General features: G+C 41.3%; 3 protein-coding genes across 3 annotated transcripts in view; 2 read left to right on the forward strand and 1 right to left on the reverse strand.

The window, feature by feature from the left end:
- LOC115596256 (calcineurin subunit B type 1) overlaps positions 1 to 6,631 on the forward strand; it is a 32,458-nt gene extending 25,827 nt beyond the window's left edge. Inside the window, exons 5-6 of the mRNA XM_030441144.1 lie at positions 775 to 959; positions 4,295 to 6,631. Of these exons, the coding sequence (XP_030297004.1) occupies positions 775 to 959; positions 4,295 to 4,342 (233 nt within the window). The 3' untranslated portion in view covers positions 4,343 to 6,631. The remainder of the gene's footprint in view (positions 1 to 774; positions 960 to 4,294) is intronic.
- A 142-nt stretch (positions 6,632 to 6,773) lies between these two features.
- pno1 (partner of NOB1 homolog) lies at positions 6,774 to 9,526 on the reverse strand. Its single transcript, XM_030441143.1, has 7 exons — positions 9,207 to 9,526; positions 8,517 to 8,663; positions 8,309 to 8,392; positions 7,939 to 7,999; positions 7,676 to 7,793; positions 7,214 to 7,284; positions 6,774 to 7,085 (listed from the first exon to the last, which is right to left on the reverse strand). The coding sequence occupies exons 1-7, from the start codon at positions 9,402 to 9,404 to the stop codon at positions 7,018 to 7,020; spliced, it is 747 nt and encodes a 248-aa protein (XP_030297003.1). The 5' UTR covers positions 9,405 to 9,526; the 3' UTR covers positions 6,774 to 7,017.
- Positions 9,527 to 9,700: 174 nt separating this feature from the next.
- On the forward strand, positions 9,701 to 13,997 carry dnaaf10 (dynein axonemal assembly factor 10). Its single transcript, XM_030441142.1, has 8 exons — positions 9,701 to 10,013; positions 10,580 to 10,680; positions 10,870 to 11,000; positions 11,092 to 11,193; positions 11,558 to 11,673; positions 12,251 to 12,385; positions 13,066 to 13,163; positions 13,298 to 13,997. The coding sequence occupies exons 1-8, from the start codon at positions 9,828 to 9,830 to the stop codon at positions 13,503 to 13,505; spliced, it is 1,077 nt and encodes a 358-aa protein (XP_030297002.1). The 5' UTR covers positions 9,701 to 9,827; the 3' UTR covers positions 13,506 to 13,997.
- Positions 13,998 to 14,016: the final 19 nt, after the last annotated feature.

A 14,016-nucleotide genomic window follows, 5' to 3' on the forward strand; every position in this document is an offset into this window, starting at 1 on the left:
TTTTGGCTCAACGGCCAAGGGCGAGTAAAGCAAAAACACTACTATCAGACATTATTATTTTTCTAACCCAGGCTGATTTTTGCTCCTGAAAAACAAAGACTAACTGGAAACCAAACAAGAGCCTGTTTGATAAAGGCTGATTGTTTTGGTCTGCTCAACAGAAGGGCTGGTTCACATGGCCTTGAAATAAGCATTAAAGCATTAAAATTGTGGGTGGCAAAAAATAAAACGCATTCTTTATCTTCATCTTGTTACGTCTCTTACAATATTTGAGTTCCTTCATGTTTAATATGCACTAGGTTGAAGTCCGTCTTGTGATGTCGGGAAAGCATTGACATTTTTATAAATATTCATCAGTAATGTGGATATAATGACTCAGTGTGTAAAGGCAAGTATTAAAACAAGTAGAACATTCTGGTTACATCAGCAAATTACATCATTTTACTGTAATGCAGCCTTTAAAAAACAGGAAAAGAAAACACATTAATACCATGTCAGGATGTAACGAGATCCAAAATCTAAGATGATAAACATAAAGTATCAAATCACGATAACAATATAATGCCGATATATTCCTCAGCCTTGACAGGGACAACGTTTAGGAACATGTAAAGGCGAAAGACTCAATGTAAAGTCTTTTAAATGTTTCCTGTAGCCAAGACGAGTTCTTGGAGGATTTGGTGCTCTGTAGCTGTTGCTTTGTAACCGATCATCCCTCCTGTCTCCCCCCTGCTTCTGTCCCTCCCCCTCCTCCCGCCACGCCCTGCAACACAGTCGCTTTCAGGATCTACGACATGGACAAGGACGGCTACATCTCCAACGGCGAGCTCTTCCAGGTGCTGAAGATGATGGTGGGCAACAACCTGAAGGACACGCAGCTCCAGCAGATCGTGGACAAGACCATAATCAACGCAGACAAGGACGGAGACGGCAGGATATCCTTCGAAGAGTTCTGTGCAGTAAGTCGGAGCCCTCCCGGGGTATTTTGGGTGCGGTGACATTTCTGCTGATGCGGACTGTTGCGGTGAAGGCAAATGTCAAAGGGGCAAAAAAACTCAACAGATTTTTTGCTCTGGCTCGACAACACAGGGTTTCAGTTTCACGCTTCCTTTTGAAACACGGTGTCAGGGGCTATAAACATCGGCTGCTGAGTTCTCGCAGCATATGATGGGACACTAAAACTACTGAGCTGGCACTTCGGATGTGTTATACTACAGGAGCACAAGCACCTAATGAAAGACTCTTTTTACATGGATGCCTTTCAGCCGGAGCTTATCTAACGACATTTGCAATGTGTGAAACGAGCTCGTATTCATAATGAGAAGGTAACAGTCAGAAGTGCGTAAAGCCTTGACGTAATTCTCAAAATCCTGGGATGATCATGTGAGAAAGGGCGAGCCTGGAAAAGATGTTGTTTTCGGGCTGCATTGCAAACAGGCAGCGACTCTGTTGTGTTAACCTTCACAATCAAGATGGTGTTCTGTTGAGTTGAACTCAATATTCAGGACTTAATTCAATATAGCCAAAGATTCTCAATAACAAAGATGACCTTTTGCAACCTGCGCCAGTTGATGAGGATTCGGTCTCCTGTTGGGCACGGTCGTCTCCCAAGACGCATTAGAAAAGTTACTTTTACTTCTGAATTGTTGCATATTTGTGGATTGTCGTCTGTGGGTTACAAATATTTAAGTCCAATGAAAACATCCATCAGACTGAGAGAGAGGATTTAACATCTCATGTCTCTGAAAGTCAAAGTCAGACTCTGTTCAAAGTAAAGATTCAGGGAGAGTCGAGCGATCTGATGAGGGAGGCAGTCAAAGGATTGAAGGAATGAAGTGACACAGTCTTGGTGTATTTTTGGACGGATAGCTGATGGAGTTACTGGAGTTCGATGTAGATCAAATTCAAGATGTGGCTTCTGTTTTTGCAGGTCGCCGAAACACACAAATGAGTTCATCCTTGAGAGGTGACGGTATTACAGTGGGGGTTACTCTGTGACAAAACCCACAGAATTAAGACTGAGATCCAAGATGTTGCTAATCTGTGACTGCATGGCTGTCACACTGCTTTCACACTAATTATAACACTGGATAGATAAACGGTACATGGCCTGATTTAATTATCGAATTTCAGATCGGCGGGCAAACAGAGCCCTCCTTCTGCACAATTAGCTCTCTCTTGTTGAAAAGGATCGTCCTTGTGCCACGTCCCTGTTGGACCCCAGCGGATCACGCTCTGCTCTGAGACTGATTCTGAAATGAAAGGCACCAGTTGTGGCTGACAGACACAAGGCCCACATTTGATGGCTGCGTCTCCGGGGGCCTTGAACTAAAAAAAGGCTGTCGTTCTTGCGGGGAGTGTATTTCCAGGACGGCGCGGGAGAATATTGGATCCAGTTTTTTTTTTTTTTTTTAACAAAGCGCGACGGCTCAAACACTTCAAGGTTCAGGGAGGAGAATGTGTGACATGATTTCAGTTTGGATTATAGTAGTTTTGATCTGAGCACTGTAGCGTGAAAGAAACTGAATCAAAGAGGGTAAAAATATCACAATAGATGTAAAAATACATTTCTGTAAAAGGCTTTTATTAGCATAAGGATAAAGTGTTCAACTCTCCAGTGAGGCTGCGAGATTTCAGCTGGATAACAAAACGTTTGCTTGGTTAAACTGAACTGTTGTGAAGTGCTGAAAGACTTTTTCTCGACTGAAGGGGCTCTCCACAGTCAACATCCAACTTCAGTTTGTTGTTACTGAGAAGAGGCTGGAGGATGTGCAGTAGTAACCTTGGCAAAGTTACAGTGAGGACTGCTCAGCGTGTTGTATAATGTCTTCTGATGCTCATGAGGAGCTTTCCACTGTCGGCTTGGCTGGAGACTGTAACGTGTAGGTGTGGTGTTATTGAGGATCAAACTACATTTCTTGGCTCTGCCTCTGATTGGTTGCCTTCATTGGTTGGGTCAAAGATTCTCTATAACAAAGATGACTCATTACAAGCTGAGCCTTTGTTATGAAGTGGGTTGTACTTCCTGTCTCCTAAGTGGGCATTGTTGCCCAAACTGACCACAGTCGGTCTTTGAGGCTTTGTTCAGTCCCAGTTCGGAGTGTTCACTCTCATTCAAGGCTGCCAAATCCAGTCGAGTTGAGTTACGCCCCTTTTGATTCGAGGTCCCGGTCCAGACAGACTCCAGGACCACTGGCTCCATGGCTAACTGAGCCATTAGCTGATTAGTGAACAGCAGCTGATGTAGCTCTCAAAGAGCAGCATTTAATATGATCCTCACTATGTTGCCCACTAAATCTGACATTATTCTCTTAAACCTTTTTAGGACTTTTTCACGTCTTCTGGATGTAGTTTGATGAGTTATATGATCTGCTGCCTCCTTCTGTTCCCTGTTTGTCTGGTGCATTTGTGATGAGACACTCCAAAAAACAGAAGAGCTAACGTGTCTCCCATCAGTGGGAAAGTATCCAACCGCAAATTTTCCAATTTTCCATTTTAGTGTCAGAATGTTCTGAAGATATGTGGCTTCCAATATTCATTTTGGTGACTATGGGAGGGAAATCAATCATCATCAGCAGTTGTGAACACTTCTCCCATTTGGATCAATTGACTGAGGATTGTCAGGTGGCCAGTCTCCAGAGTAGCTCAGGTCTTGCCAAAAAAAGCAGCAGGATCCACAATAATATAGATCTGAGTTTGTTTTTCGTTCTTTGAGCTTGACCCCTACTACACAGTTGTCCTTGTCTACTGCTTAGATTTTGCTATGTCTCTGGTGATTTTCTCTGATAGTATAGTTTGTAATGTTGTTTTAATTTAATGATTTGTTGTTTTACATTAATTAAATCTTGATATATTTTGGTGTTTGACTGTTGTTTGGACAAAACAACACATTTCAAGTCCTCTCTGCTGACAGTCATTCTTCATTATTAACTTAGATTTTATGGTCTGAAAGATGATTTGTCGTAATAATAGCTTGACTTAAATCTTCCGTGACAGCAAGAAATTAGATTAGGAGTTCCGGGGAGCCGCTACAGTTAATTCTGCTTCCCTGTCATGACTCAGCAGGACACATAATGGAACTGAGCAACGCTTGATGTGATTAGTAACACCTGTAGTTTTTCCTGTGATGAGAATTTTAAGTGTCCGATATGAAAAGAGAACATCCAGAACCAGGACCATGAAGCTGAGGGGGCTAAATTGAATTCAGCCATCATTGATTGTATTTATTTTTAACAGTAGCTCCTTTCTGCCTGTAACAGCACTTGATCAATAACGTATCTCCGTCTGTTTCCAGGTGGTCGGCGGTCTCGATATACACAAAAAGATGGTGGTGGACGTGTGAGCGCACCTCTGCTTGCCGACCCCTCCCCCGCCCATCCCTTCCTCCTCGACAGCCGCTTTCTCCACCATCTCTGAAGATCTGCTCAAGACGTCTGGCAAAACGCTCTCTGTGTAACTCAATGGAAGTATTCTCTCTCTCTTTCTCTTTCTCTTTATCTCTCTCTTTCTCTCTCTGTGAAGCCACTTTTTTCTTTCAGAAACCACAGGCCTCATGAAGCCAACATTGAAGTGTTATTGAACTGTAAATCTTCTCAATAACCCGGTCGTTGCACTTTATAAGAGACTGAAGAACAGCTATGTGTCGTTTGCAAGAGCATCTCCGATTTTTTTGGATGAGGGGGGAGAAAGGGGGCGCAGTGAAGAGGCTGGTGGGCTTGTTCATATTTCATCCTTTCTTTTTTTTTTTTTTTTTGTTAATTGTTATTTTTGATATTTATTTTTTGTTCTTGTCTTTTATAAAGAAGAAAAAACACAAGTATATCTACGGTTGTCTCGTGAGGGGAAGTGTATAGTATTTTAACACTTGACTTACAGTACAACTAGAAAAGTAGGGTATGAAGTGCCAACCAGAACATATCCAGAAACCAGTCCAAGTTATTACCCATCATCGCCGCTGTCGCTCTTGTGACACTTCCATCTGCAAGGTGCAAAACTAAAAATTCAGATTTTTTGACTTCTTTTGTCCTCCGGTTTTTAACTTAACATACGAGCGGTTTGGATTAGACGTGCAACGCTTGCAGCCACTCTCAGCAGAGCAGTTAATGTTCTTTCTTTTTTTATGCTAAGGTCGCTAGTTCCATCCATCCTGACGAATGTGTTTATATTGTTGCAGTTCATCCTCATTTCCTGTCATAGTTATAGGTAGATTTATTAATGCCAAGAAAATGTCTTTTCCAAAGTAACTTGTGGCTGCGAACCGACTCACGGTTTACTCTCGATGAAGCATTTTGCATTTTGCAGTGTGAATCCATGAGACAATCTGCAATGCAAAGAAATAGCTCCGCACTCACTGACAAAAGAACTGAATTCATTACAATTTCAAGACTTAATGTAAAGAAAAGAGACTGACCGACTTGGCTAAGAACCGAGGGTAATAGTTTTGAGCGTGAACACTGTGCGAGTGTATAGCATTTTAAGAGACTTATCTGCAGGCAGCGTTTTTTTAAACTAATATGTGTATATTAGGTAATCAATGTGTGCTCATCTTCTTATTTAACAGCAAGAAGAGAAGCCTCTGCTTCTCATGAGCCCTCCTGAATACTTCCTCAGTACAGCGCAGGACGGGTTAGTTTTCTTTATCGCAACATGAACACGTAACATCTTAACACGTTGTTGGCATGATCAGTGTGCACTGGGGATAGACTGTATATTGTAGTTTTGGGGGAGTTTGGAAAGTGTACATTTCAGAAGTTGGCTTCTTCTCCCACTTATTTTTTTTTTTCTCCTGTCAGAGACACCTCGTTTTCTCCCCCTCCCACCCACTAAAACGAACAGGGAGAAAAAATTAAGAAAAGATCAACCAAATTTTACTTTCTAAGGGAAAAATGCTTCCCACCGTAAAACAGCATCGGGATAGCTTTTTTGTTTTGCTTCGGAGGCCGACTGCTGGTTTGAACCGGAGTTTTCAGTCAGAGATGTGAATCTGGAGCGCTCTGTTGTCCCTCATCCCAAAGCTCTGCACGGCTTGGGCCTCCATGTGCTTGCATGACATGGAAATATATTTTTTGTTGTGCATGTAGATCAATTTTTGAAATAATCCTCTTGTTTACACATGGATGGTGATGTTAATATATATTTAAGAATTTAATGGTATACAATATGGATGAACTTTGGTAAATGTACACATATTATGATGAGAGGTAATCCAAATGAACTGAACTACATGTAACTTTTTGTATTTTACCCAGGTCAGCGAGATGCTTCTATTCCAGTAAAAGTTGCATATCTGATCCTGTCTCAAACTGCCACACACTGTACTCAGCTTAAAGGGGAAAATTTGATGTTTTTTTTTTTTTTTTTTTTCTTTTGTATATAAGTATTTGTTAAATGCAGTTCTGGCTCTCTGTTCTCTGTATAGTTCAGACCGCGCTTTAGTTTGTAAGTGCTTCTTTTTCTCTGAGGGACTTGGGTTCTTTTTAGTTTGTGTGGGGAAAACTGAGAAGATTTAAGTTTGAGAACCTTTATTTTTTTTTCCTTTCTCTGCATGCTGCATCTTATGCTGTGGGACTGTTGGAAACTTGATACTGTATGAAAATTAAAAATTTAAATAAACTTTGAAATGTTGAAAGTATTTTTTTGTTTAACTTCATTTCCCTTCAGGATGTTATTGACCGGAACCACAGTGGCAGCATACAGTATCTTTAAGTAATAATGAGTTAATTTCTGCTCCAAAGTCTTACGTGTCATACACTTCAGTAACAAAATTAAACTCATTTGTTTGTAGGGATTGAAATTATTTATTTACAGTTAAATGCACTTGGTTTATCCACATCATCATTTTGCTTCATGTTTTGGGTCAACGGATCCAAAAATGTGTCACCATGAAGCCATAACAGAAGAACCTGAGGTGTCAGTCCAAACTGGAATCAACAGTCTTTACTCATCGACGCGGATCAAAGTGGGAATTCCACCAGCAGACGGGAGGAAGGATAAATACACACAGCTGTTAGTAAGACTTCAGAATCTCTCAGCAGTCCGGCTGGCCACCACTCTGATGTTGCCGTAAACCTTTGAAGGTGGACTTCCTGTTGGGGCAAAAAGGGGTTTAAAAGGTCGATTCTCAGCACTACATGTGTATTCATGTTTTACTCCACACATGACATCAACCTTTGTTGTACTGCATTATTCACATAGAAAAAATAATGTTTCTTACCCAGGATCAGGTTACATATCGCTGTCCGGGCCATCTTGATATTCTGGAAAGATCCTAATATGTGAACTTTTCTGTTGAGAGAGATGAAGGAGTGTTACATGCTTCATGAACTAACAGTCCTCTGTGGTTTACAAGTGCGCAACAGTCCTAAATTAAGCTATAATTCACACAATTGTTCCTGCATTCAACACAATGCCATTTTTAGTTTTAGTGGAAACAGTGACGCAAGTAAAAAAAAAAACAATTGTGAATCAGAACATTTTTGAACGAGTAAATAAGTCTCCTGTGTTGAAATGTAAAAAAAAAAACAAGTCTTAGTTCAAAGTAGATATGTTTGGACATGGTACATTTGTTTTGGGGTTGTTTCAGCCGTGCGTGACAAAAGGAAATGCTCAAAAGATCCCAATAGACATAAATACATTTCTTTCTAGTTGTGTGGCAGGACAAGCGAAGAGCACTCACGTGTCTGCGAGCACAATGCGAGTCTTTGTGACATTTTCAATGGTGAATTTGGTTTTTCCTCCCTTCCCCGCTATTCTTCCGATGGCTCTGGATAAGTGGTCTCCCTTCAGAGGTTTCACTGCAAAGACAGAAAATACCAGAGGTACAATTAAACAAACAGAGCTTGGACACTGAGTTCATTTTGCATTAGCAGCCAAAAAAAACAAGTAACATAAATACAGAAATTCAGAGCAGACAGAAGCACAACGCTGGTGCCGTCTTACCGTCCGTGACATCAAAGCTTTCTAGGAAGAGTTCATCTAATCTGATGAGAGCAAGAGCATCCTGGAAAGAGAAAGTGTGAGCGTTACATCTCAAACCAAAATACACATATAACAATTGAGGTTCAGGGACATTTACAAAAATATCCACAATTATATCAATATTTGTTTATAATCGAATATTATTAGAATTAAGTACTTATTCTAAATCCCTACCACTTGCTTCATACGTTACGCTAGTTTATCAAATGCACATACTGTAAAAAAAACAAAAAAAAAAAAAAACAGACTGAAACCTGATAAGAATAACTATACCACTGCAAAAATTTTAAAAAACATGCACAGTTCGACAAATCCTTCCATGTGTACTTACTTCAACCTGGAATCCTAGAATAAACGCTTTGACAAAGTCTGCTGCTTTTGTGAGCGACCCAATGTCCTGTGTATCTTTGCATGTCTGAAAGAAATAAGGAACATTAGACAGAGTGTAGACACAACTGTTGCAACCTGAGAAATCCAATACAAGTGGTAAAAAGGCAAAGCCGTGTCAGAAATCGACTGGATGTGTTGAGGAAACTTACTTTGATTTCAACATTCCTAGTTTTGAGGTTGAATCTAACTTGAAGCTGCAGGTTCTCTACGATGGGGGTGAAAATCTTCAGCCAGTTCTCCTTCAGCGGGGTGTATCTGTGAGCTGGGACAGCGATCTTGCGCATCTCATCTGGTCCCTGAAACACAAAGGACACAACATTGACAACTGTAATCTGTGGCACTTGAGTGGGATTGATCTGAATTCCAATTTTAGTTAATTATTGCTACAAAGACAAGCTGGGAAAACACAAATAATAAAGAGTCTGGCAGTCCACGTACCCTAACCCGCAGGGTAGATGTTAGTTATAGGCTTATCAAATGTTTTGCATTTAGAAAGATAGCATGCAAAGTAGGTATTAATTGCAGCTGTTGCATGTGAGTACTGTTGGGGTTGTGTAGTGATATCAAGTGAAATACAATTCAAAGTCTCATATACTTTAAAAAAATGGGGGGGCAAGAAAAGTGCAGGAACAACAACAAACACTCAGTTGATGTTTTGCTTCCCTCCTGTGCTGCCACAGCAACATACAGTAGCTTTATTTAATGCTGTCACAAGTCTTCACTGCGCAAGCGCAAACCACCTCCTGTCTATTTGGTTATGGAGATGTGTAACATTGATAACTTTTTTTCTAAATTTGGTTAAGACCGACACACGACATGTACACACGGATGGTACTCACCCTTAATTTGTCGCCTGAAATTGGTGGAAACTGCGGCCGCTTGCTGGCCACGGGCTCCTCTGTGTCCATGCCTGCTCCATCTTGTTCACGTTTTCGTTTCTGAGTCTTTTTAGACTTTACTTTTGTGAAAGAGTCTGTGTCATCCTTAGCCTCCATGGCAGCTCCAGCGGCTGGGGTTGTGTTTTCAACAGTGTCCATCCTTAAACTAGTTTTAAGTGAGATTTTAGAGTCGAATCTGAGGAGGACGACGGCCACACAGGCATGAAACTGTCCTCGTGCAGCAAAAAGGACCTCAACAGCCACATCGTCAACGCCTGGAGAGAGAAAATGATAAAATACTGGTGTTGGAACTGACAAAGATACCTAATTGTGGTAATATAATTAAGTTAAATGAGTACAATATACAGGTACATTATATACTTATCTAAAACACGTTAAAGTTGACCGGGGAGGTGAACATTTCATCAGGCACATCTTTAGGCAGCCACGCTCTCAGCTGAAGGAGCGTCACGACTTCATCTGTTTTGGCAGCGAGCTGAATTGAACCTCACCACGGTTCTCTTGGTACTTTTTATCAGAACAATTTAACCGTTTTTACTAAATATCTCCCAGACAGCAGAGATGTCATCGCCACTATCAAAGCCTCAGATCATTGCGCACATTCAGAAGAGTTTGAACTACACCGTGTTTGACAGTAAATGGATTCCCTGCAGCGCCAAGTTTGTCTGTCTGGGGAACTTTCCCAGAGGAACCGGAGTAATGCAGATATATGAAGTACAGCACGGAGAGGCTCAACTTGTCAAGGAGGTAGACAACACGTTCACATTTGACTCTTGTTTGCTTTCGTTCCCCCTTTTTTTCTCTCGGAAATACAGCGTGCAGTGGGTTTAATTCAGAGTTAGCTAGCTTATCTAAGGTTTCTAGAAAAGTCTTGGTGGGTCATTGTCTCCATAGCAACAGGCAACATGAAGACCGCCACTGACATTAGCCCATCCCATATTCAAAACAATTTCCCTTTTTATATAAGTATGCCAGAATTGTTGCTAATATACAGTACACTGCTTAAACTTCAGTCAACGTATTCCTATGTGTATGTTGCTTGACATCAACGTACAACTGAATGACAGTCAATACAATGCACTTAAAGAGTGTAGGTAAGTTTAGGAGAGCATGTGTTTGATTAGTGGGCAAATGTTTGGTTAAATCTGGGTCATAAAAACTGTCAGAAACATTTCTGATTTCTCTTATAATTTCCTACACTTTTAGATTTTAAACTTTTATCAACAAGTTGATCAAGATTGAATGATGTTCCTACTTTGCTGCTATTTCATTGCTTTTTGCATTGTCCCATACCTCCTCCCCATGTGTTTCAGGTAGAGAGACCTAAACCCATAAAGTGTGGCACATTTGGGGCCACGTCTCTTCAACAGAGACACATAGCAACTGGGGATTTTGAAGGAAATCTCAATATATGGTATTTCATATCCACATCTTCTGACGTCACACCACCCATGTCTTGCTAGCAATGGGCTGGCATGAAATGCTGAAATGACTAAATTCATATCTTTTTTTAATTATATCAAATGTAGTTGACTTATATTGAAAAATGTGCTCCGTGTTTTAAAAATTAATTGAAGGTTCACACTGAGCTTGTTGTCTACAGGAATCTGGAGATGCCTGAAGTGCCAGTGTACACTGTAAAGGCCCACAAAGAGATAGTAAATAGTATTGATGGTGTTGGCGGCCTCGGGATTGGCGACGGTGCACCTGAGATAGTCACTGGAAGCAGAGATGGTGAGAACATTCATCCCAGTGAAAAAAACTTTTTCAAAGCAATGACAAAAAGAAGTTAGCTAAAATGTCACATTGTCCTTATGCATTACAGGGACAGTAAAGGTGTGGGATCCTAGACAGAAGGATTCGCCTGTAGCCAACATGGAGCCCATAGAAGGAGAAACTAAGAGGGACTGCTGGACTGTCGCCTTTGGTGTGTAAAATCTAAATTTTTTTATCTTTTTTTTATTTAGAAATGCAACTTGTCCTGTTTCAGCAGCCACTTTCCAAGCACACAATCATATATCATTATACGCAAAAGATGGGGGAGTATCTCCCAGTTGTGCATAAGGAAAACAATTATCCTCCCACTCTCAGGCGCTGTCCTGTGCACAGAACAAAAGAACAACAAATAAACAGGCAAAGCACAACAATCCAGTGAAAATGTAGCCTGTAGGCTTGGTCTATTTTCTGTGATCCATTCTAGTTAGTTCATATACTCACCTGATGATTTAAAAACGCAACCAGCTTTGTGAGTGTTCCTTTACCATCATGACTGAAAACTGTTCTCACTGCAGGACATGCCTTCAATGATCAGGACCGCTGTGTGTGTGCTGGCTATGACAACGGGGACATCAAACTCTTTGACTTGCGGAATATGTCTCTACGGTGGGAAACCAACATTAAAAATGGGGTGAGGTGAACACTTGGATTGAAATGGTAAAACCTGTGGCATGTGATTATTATTTTTTTGTTGAGCTGTTAAAATTATGCTAAGCTCTTTAATTTTAGCCATGTAGCCAGTGTGGCACCAGAGAGAAAAATCACAAACATTTAGAGAAAAAATGGGACCTCAGACCGACAGTGACTCAGTCAGCTCAGCTCTGAAACACAGAAAGTAGTCCTCGTATTTAGAACTGTGTTTTCATTAATATAAACTGTCCAAACATTCATTATTTCTCCTGCACTGCAACCTTCACTTTAATCATAACGCAGACGAGACGTGCAGACAGAACTGAAAATGACTTCCCAGCAGCATTTACACTGTACATAAAACCACAGAGGAAGTCTGAGGTTAATGCATGTTCCCTTCACACACCATATACAAAGCGCTCTTTTTATTACTAAGTCTTCACTCTTACTCAACTCATCTTAAATGTAGATGAACCAGCCAGGGGTCATTACGTCCATTTCAGCACAAAGTGGTTTGTGGTGGAGCCGTGCCATGTGATAGAGGGAGTGACTGTTATTCTTTCTTACATCATGTTCAGGTATGCAGTGTTGAGTTTGACAGGAAAGACATCAACATGAACAAGCTGGTGGCCACCTCACTGGAGGGAAAATTCCACGTCTTTGACATGAGGACCCAGCACCTCACCAAGGGCTTCGCCTCTGTCTCTGAAAAGGTAATTGACCTGGGTGGGGACAGCCAGACGGACGTTTGGCTCCCATGTATGGGAAAAATGTCAAAAGGTTATTATTATTAGTATTACTTTTACAATTGCACGGTTCACGGGGAAAAGGGGGCACACGTCGCTTTGACCGTTTTCACAGCTGGAAGTGTTTGGGGTTGTGTTTGTTTAACATTCTCTGTGGCTTTGTGACACTGGCCAAAAAGGAACACGGGCCAGTGAGGAGAGAGAGGTGTAGCTTTTTGTGGGAAAAATGCTCAAAGAAACACACTTAAGTCGACATTAGGGCACAAACCAGCTCAGCAAGTGTTTGCAAGGTCTGAGAGATCATAAATATTTGTCCAGTTCTGGTGTGGACAGCTCAGTACAGCTGTGAATGCCTCCAAGATGCATTGAGTGTGCATTTGAGATCCAATCACCACATTCAGAGGTGTTCTTGACCACATGTGGCGTTATTTTTGAGCAGTGTGTTCTCAGCCACTACTTGTTTCCTCCACGAAACAAGAAGCCACAACAACAGGCAGACTGGATAACGCGCTGTCAGGTGTCCATGTGGTTCACTGCAATGCAAATGACGTGTTTGGGCTCTGTTACCTTCAAGTGTTAGCAGCAGATGTTTGTGAACACACTGTGAAATATTTTGGAGAGCAAACAATCTCTGTTCTTTATTTCAGGCTCATAAGTCGACCATCTGGCAGGTGAGGCATTTGCCTCAAAACAGGGACATCTTCATGACTGCAGGGGGAGCAGGAAACTTACATCTATGGAAATAGTGAGTAACTGACCTTAAAACAGTATTTTGTCCCATTAAAAACATAGAAGTGCTCATCATGAAGGTTGTTTAATCACAATCAGATTTCCTGCTTTACTATAAACTAATCTATATAATATTTGTGTCATTTCCAGTGAGTATCCAGCTCACAGAAGCAAGAAGGACTCCGATGGCGTGGATGTGGGCGTAGCCGGCTCCGTCAACCTCTTACAGAACGCCACTCTGTCCACACAGCCAATCGCCAGCCTGGACTGGAGCCCCGACAAGCAGGGCCTGTGTGTGTGTTCAGGCTTCGACCAGTCTGTCCGCGTGCTCATTGTCACCAAACTCAACGCGGTGTGAAAAAGTAGACGGATGAGGAAGTTCTGTGCAGCTCGACCCAACTGAAGAGAAGTCACTGCCCTTTTATGAGGCAGAAGACAACAATTTCCTACTGCTGGTAATAGCAGCTGTCTGTCTAGATTTTGTACAATTGATACTAATCTGTAGACTCTGAACTGGGAAATTCTTTGTTGAGGTTATGTTGTTTTGTCTCTGTTAAATGCGATCCCTGAAAAATGTGCTTGGCTGAGCCTGCAGACAGAGTCACCCTGTAGAGCAGAGAAACACCTCTGAGTCATACAGCCTCTGGCGTGGAATAACACTTTAAGGATCGACACTTCATGTCTTTTATCCGTTTCCATTTTTGTAAGATACTCACTGAAACACCTGTTGTTGTTGCACTATTGTTTCGTCGAACATTATAATATTCCAGTTTTGTCTATTGTTAACGTTGCCGCTTTTGATATATCATTTTTATTGAGAACTCAAATTAAATATGCCTTTGAAGAAAAAGATGGACATTTTCTCAGTG

The sequence above is a fragment of the Sparus aurata genome, chromosome 15, assembly GCF_900880675.1.
Source record: "Sparus aurata chromosome 15, fSpaAur1.1, whole genome shotgun sequence".
NCBI lineage: Eukaryota > Metazoa > Chordata > Actinopteri > Spariformes > Sparidae > Sparus > Sparus aurata.